At 42.4% G+C, this 14,440-nt stretch overlaps 1 protein-coding gene across 2 annotated transcripts in view; it reads left to right on the forward strand.

Annotated features, from left to right (window-relative positions):
• CWF19L2 (CWF19 like cell cycle control factor 2) overlaps positions 1-8,561 on the forward strand; it is a 151,717-nt gene extending 143,156 nt beyond the window's left edge. For both annotated transcript variants that reach the window (XM_025928560.2, XM_086679238.1), the window contains 2 exons: positions 4,169-4,270; positions 7,875-8,561. In XM_025928560.2, coding sequence (XP_025784345.2) covers positions 4,169-4,270; positions 7,875-8,018 — 246 coding nt within the window. In that variant the 3' untranslated portion in view covers positions 8,019-8,561. The remainder of the gene's footprint in view (positions 1-4,168; positions 4,271-7,874) is intronic.
• Positions 8,562-14,440: the final 5,879 nt, after the last annotated feature.

Consider the following 14,440-nt stretch of genomic DNA (forward strand, 5'->3'; position numbering starts at 1 on the left):
AAGTGCAGCTACACCAGTTTGTTAGGTGCTGCTTTTGGAAGCTTTCATGCAGCAAGGGCAGAGTGGAGAGTTGCAGCAGAGACTATGTAATCTTCAAAGCCCAGAACATTTTATTTAAATTCAGACTTTTATGTTTTCTTAAGTTTGCTGACCCTTGTTCTAATAGATGACACTAGGCTGTTTTCTTCCGTATATTCTTTTTGGAAAGCCAGACTCCTGATACAGGTGACTGGTAAGATATCTCATTGCATTTATTATGTCCTACTCAAGAGATTGAAATTTCATTGCCTTACTGAAGATAGGTTTAATACAAAGGTAAAACATTGTCTATAGTCTTCTTTTCTCCCCTTGCTGGTGAATTTGACCAGACAGTATATTAACTCCCCCCTTAACAAATGTCCTTTTCATTTCTGTCTTCTCTGAGCCTACGGTAAAACGTATCTAGGGGGCAGCTGAGGGGTTCATTCAGTTGAGTGTCTGACTCTTGGTTTTGCCTCAGGTCATGTTTCCAAGGTCATGGGATCAAGCCACGTGTTGGGCTCTGCACTGAATGTGGAGCCTGTTTGGAATTCTCTCTCTCTCTCTCTCTCTCTCTTTCTTCTTTCTCTCTGCCCCTCTCCCCTGCTTACATGCTCCCTCTGTCTCTAAAAAAGAAAAAAAGAAAAGGATACCTAACATACACACATCTATTATGCCTGAGTTTTTCACTTCTCATAATCTCCATTGCCATTAAATATTCTTTTTTTTTCTTTTTTTTTTCTACATTTATTTATTTTTTGAGAGACATAGAGAGACAGAGCACAAGTTGGGGAGGGGCAGAGAGTGAAGGAGACACAGAATCCGAAGCAGGTTCCAGGCTCCGAGCTGTTAGCACAGAGCCCGATGTGGGGCCCGAACTCACAAACCGTGAGATCGTGACCTGAGCCGAAGTCAGACACTTAATCGACTGAGCCACCCAGGTGCCCTGCCATTAAATATTCTTTTATAACATGATTTTAATGGCATTTGAAAGTATTTCTAAGTAGAAGTTTTTAAAGATACGTATTATTCTCTATTTGCTATCCTGCATATGCAGTTTTCTTCCTGGTGAACCATCTAGTACCTATTTTAAGTTTGTTTTTTAAAACGTGCTCAGTACTTGAGTCAAATGCCTAGGGAGTTTTAATATTTTAACTAATATGGAAAATCTGAAACAGATACAGACCTTTGTAGGAATAGTAGTTGTATATTCTACTTGGAAGCATTGCCGAGATCCCAAGAGTTGCCTTTCTAAGTCATGACATAGTATCTGAGAGTCACAGCAGACAGGGAGTGGACCAGATGACATCTCTGGTCCCTTTTAGCTTTAGGATTAGATAATTATGTGGATGGAATTGTGAAGAGAACTTGAGTATTAGGAATAATTCTAAAGGAGGTCACTTTTTAGGTTAATAAGCTTTTCAGTGGCTTTTTAAAATGATAAAAGTGTTTCTGAGCACAAAGTGAACAGTCTTGACTTATTTTAATGTTATTTCTATTCTGGAAGAACCTCATTATACTTATTTTTAAAACTCTGTGTCCTTGGTAGTTTCATAAAGTGTTTTACCTGCTTTTTGGGGTGGGGTGATTTTTTTATTCAAGTAAATTCTTGGCTTCTGGTAATTTATTCTGATTCTTTGTTGATTTATGTTTTTCTGCTGTGAGTATGAGCTTCTCTTTTTGTGCCCCCTTACTCCCTTTCTGGGCCCTGATTTCTCTGTAGTTGTGTGAAGTTCGTGGCAGTACACAGGGAAACACATCTCTCTGTGTGCTCAGTGCAGAGCACTTGTGTGTTATCAACTAACTTGTCAACAACACTGCTCGGTTTTCACAAGGCTGTGACATTGAGATTTCACGTGAATTCTTTCTCAACTTTTAATGTGATGATTGTAAGTTTAATTTTGTGACAGCTATAATTAAAAAACCTCTAGCACATTTAGGGATTTTTAAGACTGAGGAAAGTCCACATCAAGGAAACTTTGGGTTCACCCAGAGACCTTCAAGCTCAAGGACAATTAGAGCAAGTCAGGAGTAATACCTGGAAATATTGAAAGGGGCAGGTTCAAATATTACTGTTTTGTTGTTGTTGTTGTTTACCATGAATAAAATGTTTTGCCGTAGTTCTGTCAGTGTCTTTCAAGAGCGATACCAGAGGTCGTTCCCTCTATCTGGCCAAGGCAGGAAAAGCAAAGTGGTAAGTGTGCACGCGCTTTGATACTAGAGCCTTCATGCGCCTGCTGACGAGCCACCATCCTGATGAGACAGCCGGTTGTCCCCAGTAGCCACAGGGAGAGGACAGACAGGCTCATGGCAGCCCCCGCTCCCTGCAGAGCAGTGGTGTGTTTACTGTGCCGTCTCGGCACTTACGTCCTGAGTTGTTGAGTCAGTCACTTGGCATGGATGTTTGTTTCCTACCGGCGACGGAAGGACACAGATTTATTTTGCAGTCCTGGAGGTCACAAATACGAAATGTGCTGCACTGGACTAAAATCAAGGTGTTAGCAGGTGTGCGTTCCTTCTGGACGCTCTAGGGAAGAATCTGTTCCCTTCCCTTTTCTAGAAGCCACTCGAGATTCCTTCCTTCATCTTCAGTTCCAGCGGTGTGGGATCTTCCAGTTTTTCTCTGATGCTGACTCTCCTGACTCTTACTTATAAGTATCCTTGTGATTGTATTGGGCCCACGAGGATAACCCAGGATATCTCCTCATTTGAATATCCATAAACTAATTGCATGTGTGAAGTCCCTCTGCCGTATAAGGTAGTATATTCATGGCAAATAGAGGATTAGCGTATATTTCAAGGGCCATTTTCCTGCTGGGTACAATATGTTACAGACAAAGGGCATGGCCCCCATCCTTACAGATTGCTTCCTCAGGTTCCCTCTCCCTTGAAGTGCTGTCTGGTAGTCAGCGTAGTTCCGTAACTTTGTTTTAGCCATTCCCGTTCATGCCTCACGTACAACGCTCTGCATCACCTACCAAAAATATTCTTAGGGAGTCCTCTATCCTTTTTGCTTTGACCACCATGTTTGCACAAAGCCCTGCTGTTTGGAAACCAGGAAAGACAGTAATATTTGAATGACCTTCTCTGTGTGAGGCATCGGGCTTACCCTGGGTGCGCAGCTTCTAGTTCATCCTCGCAGCAAACCTCTCAGTTCTTCATATTTCTCAGGAGACCCAGAGGTGGTAAATGACTGGCCTGGGGCTACGTAGGCAGAAGGTTCAGAGCTTTGATTAGAGGCCTTCTCAGTCTCTTGACTTTATTTTTTCCTGACTGTCTAGGTCATGTACTTGTTTATCCTATTCTGAAAATGTGAAAGTAAGAAAAATAAATAAAGCCACAAAACAGTAACCTGTTTAACCTGCATTTGATGTTATATACAATTATATAGTGTGTGTGTGTATATATATATTATATATATATATTATATATATATATATTTGATGTTATATTCTACTATTTGATGTTATATACTATTTTATAAACTGATTTTTTTACAACATTAACTACTTATAGTGAAATAGACATGTGGGATTCAGGGCCAGAACGAGCACGTGCGTGCGTGCGCGTTTGTGCGTTTGTGCATTTGTGTGTGTGTGTGTGTGTAGAAAGGAGAGAGGAAAAGATCATAGTTAGTCCTAGAGATACTTTGAAATGAGGTTGGTTAACTAAATATTGTTATACCCACCTCACCAGTTAAGAAAAAATTATGATTGGGTTTAATTTATTTTTGATAAATAAATGGTAATAAAAATATTATGAGCAAAGCTCTAAGTATATGGTTAGGCCTCTCTTCCTGTTCTGTTTTGTGAGGGAAATATAGGAATGATACCCTTATTCTCTGTGTCGTTTAAAGAAAATTATTCTACTGTTATCTATATAAAAACAGTACCTTTCTTGCTGTTTTCCTCAAAGACAGGAAAAGAATTGGTTTTGATTATAGCTAAAGAGCTATCTGGCTGAAAGGCTACCAAATGAAATGTTTGACTCTGAAAGTTACGTCACTACGTATTCTTGAATTGGAAATTTATTATATGCTCTTGTTGTGAAGGGTTGCCTAACTTCCGTCATATCCTAGAGCAGGAGAATGGATTGCACAGAACTTGCTGATTCCAGGCTGTACTCATGTGTGATTTATCTGTTTATGTAGGTACCCAGGGGCTTACCTTACTTCTCTGTAGATTTTGGCCTCCAAGGAGGGTTTGCCCACGTCATTGAAGATCAACATAAATTCCCTCATTACTTTGGGAAGGTAAGCTCACAAGTTTAATAAAATTCCAGAGTGTTGTAGCAGTTTGGTAATAACACTTTTCTTTCAAAGGGAAATCAAAACTTGGGGCACAATATAGAGTGAAGTTGGTGAGTGCTCTTCTACCCAGTTTTAGAGAGAGAACCTCAAAGCTGCCAATAAAAATTCCTCAGACCGTTGCTAACAGTCAGGAATGTCCCTTTGGAACCCACCATTTTCTGACACCGTCGAGAGGGAGGGTAGCCGTTTTCCTATGGAGGCAGCCGGCCTTGTGCCACAAGGGTGACACTCTAGACACCCACAGTGAGTTTGCTCGCGGTGACTCTGCTTTGTGGAGGCTGTCCTTCCTTTCATCTCACCGATGGGGGAGCCGGGCTGCAGACAGGTTATGTCACCCAGTCACGCGCTTCTAAGGGACAGAACTGGTCCATGCACCTCTCATTCCTGGTTGAACCTGAGAACGTATGACCTCACGTCTGCACTTAACGACGAAGCACCATGTGGTCCGAGAAGAGTATATGACTGAGTCATTTCACATGGTTTCTGGGCAGATGTCTGCGTGGCGATCGTAGATCGCCATTCGTTTCACTGCTGGGGGTGCAGCCACAAAGTAGGGTCCACTGCGTATCTGGGAAGTATGTGAGGTAGTGTCAGGCGCTGGAACGAAACTAATGTGGCCGCTGCAACAGTCAAAAGAAGTCTGGGCAGTAGTAGTTCTAGAAGTGGCCTTTGAATCGACTCTGGCTCAGGCTTTCCTGCTCATACCGTCCTCTGACTAGAAGAGCCCTCGTGAACTCTGCCCTGGGGCCCCTGTCTCCCTCCTCACTCTCATCTCCCCTGTATGGCCGTCCTCTACAGCGAGTAGGCTCGCGTCAGGAGGAATCTTGACCCCAGAGGTTCGGATTCAGAACTGTTTATTCTGTTGCCTTTAAAATGTTAGAGGCCCCAAATCACATGCATTTTTGAACTGTTGAGATATAGTACAGAAACGTGTTTGAGAAATTTTCAAAATGTTTTTTCACGGAGTTAATTAGAAAGAAATTTGTTTTCATTGCTCTGAAAACCCCTGTTGTTTTAATCAATAGAACTCTATAACTGAAGGCTCTCAGACTCTGGATTCCTCCCTTCCTTCCTTCCTTCCTTCCTTCCTTCCTTCCTTCCTTCCAACCTGATTTTTTTGAAAACAAAGTAAAATACCCATTTTTTTTTTATTTTGTAAATTTAATTGGGAGATTGCAGCCCTGAACAAACATGTTTATATGATACTGTTTAAAAAGAAAGCTTCCTCAGTTAGCATGGCATCGCTGATCCGTTTCCCCCCAAATTTGCTTCTCAAGAAGCAGCCTGTGAGCCCAAGAACTCCCTTCAGCCTGCTGCCTAAGCGAGTGTTCAGAGAGCAGGAGGGGGATGGTCTCTTTCCATTCACAGCTGCTTCTGTTACCAAGACTCATTGGTACCTGTATGGTACCCATAAGACAAAACTTGGTATTTTACAGAGACAGTGTTAGGCCAGTTCATAAACTAGGCTTGCTTAAACTACATTGCTTACTTGGGCTGATGCCAAGAAAACTCTCGCATTAAATCTAAATTTAGTCTTGATGTTTCCTAAAATTACTCTCTTTGTTGGGCCCTTTATTTCTGTTTCTCAGTGAAGGAGCTTACACTAAGCCTTTTCTGATGTATCCAATAACTAGAATCTTCTTTTTTTTGAGTCTCCATGTAGTCTGCAATGGCATTTACCTTATTCTGCTTTTTAAGACAGTTCTTTGTGTAGTTGGTCATTCTTCTGTTCCTACCACAGGCCCACATTCTGTTAGTTCTCTGAAGACAGGTAGATGTATGTTAGTTATCTTTGTGTCCCCAACGACATTTGGTACTTGCTTGTACACAGTATGTCCCCTTGGTAAAAATGTTAAGAGCGTGTCCAGGATCTCACCACACAGCCCTGTGGAAGTAGACTGAACATGCAGAGTTTGACCCTCAGCCCAGTGTTGTCCTGTGTTGCCATACTGCCCTCCCGTAAGCATTGCACGTTTCCCCCATATCCTTGTGTACGTGGATACTCACAGGCATAAATTGCATTACTTTCTGTAGCTAACAGCACAGGAAGAGAATCATGAGGGAAGTAATCTAGGATAATGAAAGCAGTCAAATCAAAATCCATCTCTTACAGGAGTTTGGAATGTGACTCTTAAAAGAAGGTGGTTTATAATTTTTAATTCTTTGTTTATTTGGATTATTAGTATTAAAATATGATTCTAGGGATGCCTGGGTGGCTCAGTCGGTTGAGAGTCTGACTTCGCTCAGGTCATGATCTCGAGGTCTGTGAGTTCGAGCCCCACGTCGGGCTCTGTGCTGACAGCTCAGAACCTGGAGCCTGTTTCCGATTCTGTGTCTCCCTCCCTCTCTGCCCCTCCCCTGCTCATGCTCTGTCTCTCTCTGTCAAAAATAAATAAAACATTAAAAATAAAATAAAATAAAATAAAATAAAATATTCTATTTCCTGAATAAAGATCTCCAGCTAATAGTAGAAGAAACTGGCTTATAAATATAAGGGGTAGTAGAGAGAATGTTGGCCTTAGATTCAACTGCAGTCCGACACCAGAGTTAATAATTGTTGCATGTTGGCTAACTTTTTCTCCATACTGGTTACCAGAACAGCTCATGAGGACCAAATTAATTAAATGTCACGCTCCCTTCCTCCCCTTTGCGCCTCTCTGGTAGATGTGCTAACAAGCAACAAAACGGACAAAGAACAGGACAAGAGACAAAACTAGCACTGCTAGAATTCTAGGGCTTGCATAGTTAGAACTAACTGAAAACAAGATTTTTTTCCCCAAGTTTTCATTTAAAGTCCAGCTTGTTAACATACACGTGCAATAATAGTTTTAGGTGTAGAGTTTAGTGATTGATCATTTACATACAGCACCCTGTGCTCATCACAGCAAGTGCCCTCCTTAATCCCCATCACCTGTTTCTCCCATCCCTCACCCACCTCTCTGCTGTAACCATCAGTGTGATCTCTGTGGTTAAGAATCTGTTTCTTGGTTTGCCTCTCTTTTTCCCCCCCCATGCTCATTTGTTTTGTTTCTTAAATCCCACATATGAATGAAATTGTAGCCATTTGTCTTTCTCTGCCTGACTTACTTCACTTAGCATTATACTCTCTAGCTCTATCCGCATCGTTGCAAATGGCAAGATTTCATTCTTTCTGATGGCCAACTAATATTCCATTGTATATATACCACATGTTCTTTATCCATTCATCAGCCAGTGGACACTTGGGGTCTTTCCATAATTGGCTATTGTAGATAGCGCCGCTGTAAACATTGGGATACATGTACCCTTTGAATCTGTATTTTTGTATCCTTTGGGTAAATACCTAGTAGTGTAATTGTTGGGTCATAGGGTAGTTCTATTTTTAACTTTTTGAGGAACCTCCATACTGTAAAGTAAGATTTTTTAACTTGAAACTAGTATGTATGTAGAATTTGAGTATCATCTTGGAGAACTACTGACTTTTATACTTAGTATAAATATAAATAGATTCATTCTGTTTTCAGCATTTATACATATATGTGTCTGTATTTCTCTCATTCTTTAAAAGGAAATCATTGGTGGGATGTTGGATGTAGAACCCAGGCTGTGGAGGAAAGGGATCCGGGAAAGCTTTGAGGATCAGAGGAAGAAGGCACTGCAGTTCGCTCAGTGGTGGAAACCATTCGACTTCACCAAAAGTAAAAAATGTTGAGTCAAGCCTTTCAGTTTTTAAATGTCTTCTTCAGATTCCTTTCACTTTTATTTCTATTCTGTCTCAACAACTGACCCTCAGGCCACAGGGAGAGAAAGTCCTGCTCTGGGTCTCGGATGCCTGTGCATCACTGGATTGTTTCCTTTCCTACCTTGTCCTGCGCCCTTCCCTGTTGTCATTAGGGAGCAGGACCAGATACGGGGTGACCCTGCATTCCCGCTCTGTCCCTACGTCTTTGTGTTCCGACCAGTACAGTTAAGATGGGGAAGGACTTTCCTGAAGGATTGCCGAGGAGGGACAGCAGATCACTGGTTCAGAGGGAGGTGGGGCTGCTTCAAGGTGGTGAACACTGTTGACCAGCTTCTCTTGAATATTTTAAACTGAGTTGGCATATTCAGTAATAATTGCAACTTCTCTTTGTAGCCTTTTATAGAAGAGCTCTTCATTTTCTACCATTAGCAGGTATATCACTGCTATTCTTTTTATTAAAGGAAGAAGAATGTTCGAGAATAATAAATTAAATAAAGCATCACATGTTCATGATTTGTTGGTTTCTATTTCTGGATTAAAAAAAAATTTTTTATGTTTGTTTTTGAGAGACAGAGACAGAGACAGACAGAGCCTGAGTGGGGGAGGGACATAGAGAGAGGGAGACACAGAATCCGAAGCAGGCTCCAGACTCTGATGTGTCAGCACAGAGCCTGACGCGGGGCTCGAACTCACAAACTGGGAGATATGACCTGAGCTGAAGTCGGATGCTCAACCGACTGAAACACCCAGGCGCCCCTTAATTCTGGATTTTTAGATAGTGTCTTTGAATTTGCGGGATGTTGAAAGTAATTGTTCCAGATGACACAATTTACAGCTGTTTGGGTTTTGAAAGTTGAAAAATTTAGCCAAATTGTCATTTTGGGTTTGTAGTATTACAAAATCTTAAGTAATTAGAGTATTCTGAATGTCTAGAGCACGTTCCGTTGCTCGGCACTTGATCGAAGCTTCATTTTTCTTTGTTCTTACGCTTGGTATCAAGGGGTTTCGAAACCATATATTTAAAAAATATGACCATGGGGTAAGAGTGCTCCTATTTTTTTAATATGGGAGATGTTTTTGATGTAACCCCTTCTCAAAGATCCTTGACATTTTGTCATGAAATGTTGAATACGTAGAATCAGTGTGATGCATACTCTGGAGAAACTCCTAACTCTACACAGTTATTTTTTAATATCGGCGTCTCGTTATTTCTTTAGTATGGCACAAAATGTTTATATTCTACCTGTAGTTTTTAAATTTCGCATATGAGTTGAAGTTTACTGGTTTCATTTTCTCAGTATTTGCAAATTGAATTTAAGTATAATTATCAGATACTTGATAGTATTTTTTTTTTCAACGTTTTTATTTATTTTTGGGACAGAGAGAGACAGAGCATGAACGGAGGAGGGGCAGAGAGAGAGGGAGACACAGAATCGGAAACAGGCTCCAGGCTCCGAGCCATCAGCCCAGAGCCCGACGCGGGGCTCGAACTCACAGACCGCGAGATCGTGACCTGGCTGAAGTCGGACGCTTAACCGACTGCGCCACCCAGGCGCCCCGATAGTATTTTTTTTTAACTGCTATTTTCAAACTTGTTAAGCTGTATTGCAGAGACACAGAGGAATCTATGACATTTATGTAATCAGTGAGGTAACAGTTCGTGGGGAATTTTGGTTTTTGCTAGTAGAGTGCAAAAATAAAAAGTACTTCCCCTACTTTAAATTATTTTACAGTCTAGCGGACAAGGAGACGTGCGTCAATGATATAGCACAGTGTAAGTTCTAACGCGAGGTATGTGTCAGGTGTATCTGAGTGCCATGCTGAAGGACTCTTCACACCTCCTCTGTCTGTCTGGGTGGGTGACTTTGCTGCTTGTTTTACTGAGATTGTAGAACCGCAGAGACGAGATTTTCCACCACATCTCCCAGTAGTCCTCCATGTGCACCCATGGGCTCTGTGTGCCCTCTTGCTAACTATAGATAAATTATTTTGTTGTTCTTCTCTAGGGCTCATCCACGCCATTATGTCCTGGATTTCACCCCCCCCCCCCCCCCCCCCACCTACTCAGTTGGCCCTACTCTCTCCCTATTACTAGGATTTTCCTCTCTCGGTAAAAGTGAGTTCCTATTAGCATATGAAAACATCTTGTAACAGTCCACCCCAGACCCCCCCATCACATCCTCTGGCCATTTTCCTTCTCTGCTTGACAGCAAAGCTCTTTAAATAATATTTGTGTCCTCTCCTTCCCTCCTCCTCCTGTTCTCAGTACGCTTAAACCCCCCCCCCCCCGCCTCGTTCTACTAAAACTGCTTGTGTCAAGGTCCTCCGTGAACCTGCCACATTGGTAAATCACGTAATTACTGCCCATGTTCCTCTTGCTCGCCTGTTGGCGTCACTGACAGACTCGAGACACCTTCTCTGCTTCCAGAGTGCAGTTTCTTATTTCTCCTTCACTGCTGGCTCCGTCCTCCCAGCCTCCTTTGCTGGTTCCTCTCCAGCCGGTCATGTGTTGAAATGCCCATCCTCACTTCTTACCTGTTCTCTGTTACATGCTGTGTCTCAAAGTGATGTCATACTTAAAATGTTCCTATGGACCACCTTTAGGTTGGCTCATTTATTCAACAAATATTTGAGTGTTTTCCTTGTGCCGGTTACTGTTCTGAGTGCAGGGAATACACTATGAATAAAACAAAAATGCCTCCTTTGAGGAGTTCATATTGTATCAAGGAAGACAAACGTAGTAAATAAATTATCCAGAAAATGTCAGAGGTGGTAAGTGCTATGGAAAAAGGAAAAGTAGAACAGGACAAGGAAGACGCCTCTCAAATTTATGCCTTCATCCTGGACCTCTTCAGCGAACTCCGGAAACAAATACCAAGGTGACATCTCTACTGTATCTAATCTGTGAGATGGACATCCCACCTGAACTCCTGATTTCCCTCTCGTTCCAGGTATTTATAACAACCATTTCATTACACCATGTGGTTGTATAGATGAGGACTTTGTTTAGGGCTCAGCTGGATGATTTGCCTCTGTTTCCTGATGTCTGGGGCCTCAGCTGGAGTGACTCAAGCGTCTGGAGATGACTGGGGCCACACGTGTAGGGCCTCTGTTCTTCACATGGGCCATGTGTGCGTGGAGCTGGAATAGTCGAAATAGTCTTTCACTCACATGTCTGGTGCCTGGGACAGCTTGGGGACAGACTGATGACACTCTCTTCTCGTATGGCAGTTTCAGTATAGTTGGGCTTTACCTTATGACTTCTGACTTCTGTTCCAAAAGATGCTTCCAAGAGAGAAGAGGTGGAAGGTGCTACTCTCTTAGTTAGGGCCTGGGACCGGAAATCAGCACCACGTCATTTTGCTGTGTTTTGTCTGTCAAAGTTGTCACAGAACCCACCGACATTCCAAAAGAGGGGTCATAACTCTACCTCTTGTTGAGAGTAGTGTCAAATCATCGGTGGCCCCCCTTCATCCACCACAGTCTGCCCTCCGGCCACCAATTTATACTCTCCCACATTAAAAATACATTCAAGTCCTCCCAAGGAAGCCTTATCCCAGGAATGCACTAGGCCTGGGCTGGAGATTCAGGATCCCAACTACCCAGGCTCAGATACACGAGGCCCTTCAGATGCTTCAATCTGAAGATGTGTGAGTTTAAGAGACAAATTATCTGCAACCCAAACACACAATAGTGAGAAAAGCACACAATAACTTCAGTATAGGCACCTTCACTGAAAAAGATGGAAAATTCGAGACACATTGCCATCACTGTTGACTAGTTCTAACATCAAGTCGAGTGTATGTTGCCAGTTTCTTGATTAGGACTGCAGTCCTGCTTCTTGGAGGTGATTCTGTGGGGCTTTGTGCTCTGCCCTGCATACTCTTAGTTCATCCCTGAATCAGCCTTTTTTTCCCCCCATAAATAGCCGAAGACTCATGTTTCCACCTGAGACCACGAGCCACGTTATCTTCCAGCCTCAAACGACCAAAGAATTGACAACATACATGTAGTGATGGTTTTTAAGACATGGGTATCAAGCAAGAAAGTATAATGATCCCCAAGTGACGGGAAACAAGTAAAATAAGCTTTGGGATGGCCCTGCCCTCTTGCTCTGAGACTGTCCTCATCTCCTGGTACCAGGTGTGGGACCCCAGTCAGAGCTTATAGAACAGGCTGAGTTAAGGACATAGACTTAGGAATCTTGGGGGCCCAGAGCCACAGGACGGGTTAGGAGGGAATTACGTGCAGGTGCGGAGGCTACCTGGGGCCATGCAAAGGTTGACCTACCCGAGAGGTTAGAGGTCACACTTCCCACTAGCTAGAATGGAGGGTGTCAAGACTGTCTGGGAAGTGCGAGTACCCACAATGGTGGTGAGTAGTGTGGAGTGATGAAATCTCAAGACTTAGCCCTCATCTAACCTTGACAAATCTTACATGCAAGAGGCAAAAGGATCAAGCTGTTTCCAAGTAACTTCACTGTGTCCCAGAACAAAGCTCGACAACACATAGGAATAAAACTATATCCAGTAGTCACAACATAAAAAGTGTCTGGAGTACCAAAAAGCACAAGATGGTAACTACATGGGTAAATATATAAGATTTTTCTTATTTATTACGTTTATTTAAAGGATACTTTATTGTTCAAGCAAGAACAATTAGTATGAGGTTTATAACATATGTAAAAACTAAATGACGATAATATAATGAAGGTGGGATGGGGACAAACGGAAGTATACTATTATGAGGTTGCCGTACTCTGCTTGAAGTAGGGTGGTAGGACTTCAGCACAGACTGTGATAAAGATGTAGAATTGTGCGGCACCTGGGTGGCTCAGTAGGCTCAGGTCTCACCGCTCGTCAGTTCAAGCCCCGCGTCTGGCTCTGTGCTGACAGCTCAGAACCTGGAGCCTACTTTGGATTCTGTGTCTTCCTCTCTCTCTGCCCCTCCCCCGCTTGTGCGCACGCCCTCTCTCTCTCTCTCTCTCAAATGTTAAAAACAATTTTAAGATGTAGAATTCTGAGCTGTAAAGCAGGCCTTACGATTAAAAAAAAAAAGCAAATAGAGATTTATAGCACTAATCCAATAAAGAAGATAAAGTGGAGCATGAAATAATACTCAATCTAAATGAAGGCAGAAAGAGGAAACACCACAGGTGGTACAGATAGAAAATGAGCAGCAGGATGATGGATTTAAGCCAAAACATTCTATCAATAATACTCATTTTTTATAGCTGCTTGGCGGTTGAAAGCAGCACACATTTATTATTTCTCGGCTTCTGTGGGCCTGGAGTTCAGGTACAGCTTGAGTCATCCCGACGCTGAGCTGGGAAAAGACCCATTTCCCCGCCCACGTGGTTCCTGGCACCACTCACCTCCTTGCTGGCGGCCCCGTGTCCCTTCCCACATGAGCTTCCCCAACACAGCCCCTTGCTTCCCTCACGACCGGTGAGGAAGAGGGAGATGGTGACAAGGTGACCACTGACATCTTACACGACACAGTAACGTCATCACACAAAATTACACACACCCCTTGCCTTAGGGTATCATTGGAAGCACATCACAGGTCCTGCCTGCACGCAGGGGTGGGGTCACACCAGGACGTGAGCCCCAAGCAGGATCGGAACACCCCGGAGGCCCCCGAAGAGTGTGCCACTTCACATCTGAAGAGACTTAAACTGGATTCGTACATTTCTCCCATCTTCTTCTTCTTTGTCTTGCATTTTACTAATGTGTCTATCATAATCCGCAGAATGCATTCTTTTGCTTTAAACACCCAATTCTAAAGTATTTTTAATGAGAAAAAGAGCTTTTTATATTTGTTCAAATATTTGCTGTTTTTCGTACTCTGCATGCCTTTGAGTTGATTCACATTCGCATTTAGTGTCCCCTGAGTCAATGTTCATGTAAAGTCAGTTTGAGGTTTTTTTCAGGCTTGCCTTTTCTGTTTCCTGAGGTTTCTGAATTGTTGATGGATTCTGTAGTGATTTTTGTTTTCTTTTCCCCCCTTGCTTGCTCATGTTTTTATATCCAAGTGATCTCCCTAGTTCTATTTTTTTTTTTTTTAATCATCTTGTTTTTGAGCTCTAGACATGAGATTTTCATCAGGCTTCTCAAGACGCAGTTTATAGAAATGTCTTTCTTTTGTGGTTGATCTTTCTTCTAACTGGGTTCTTTTTAGTTTGCGTGTTTTGTTTGAACTCATTTATACATTTATTCTTTTACTATTGTTTTGCCAGGGTGTGTATACAGAGTTGCCACAGTGTTTCTTTTCATCAGCTCACGCTTGGAGGTCTGTGCTTCATGATGATGGTTACAGTGTTATTTGGTACATAAATATTCATCAGCGTAATTTATTTTTTATTGTGAATTGTGGCTTTCAGCATTAAACAG

Source organism: Puma concolor, chromosome D1 (genome assembly GCF_028749965.1).
Source record: "Puma concolor isolate L17-30 chromosome D1, mPumCon1.1.hap2, whole genome shotgun sequence".
Taxonomy (NCBI): domain Eukaryota; kingdom Metazoa; phylum Chordata; class Mammalia; order Carnivora; family Felidae; genus Puma; species Puma concolor.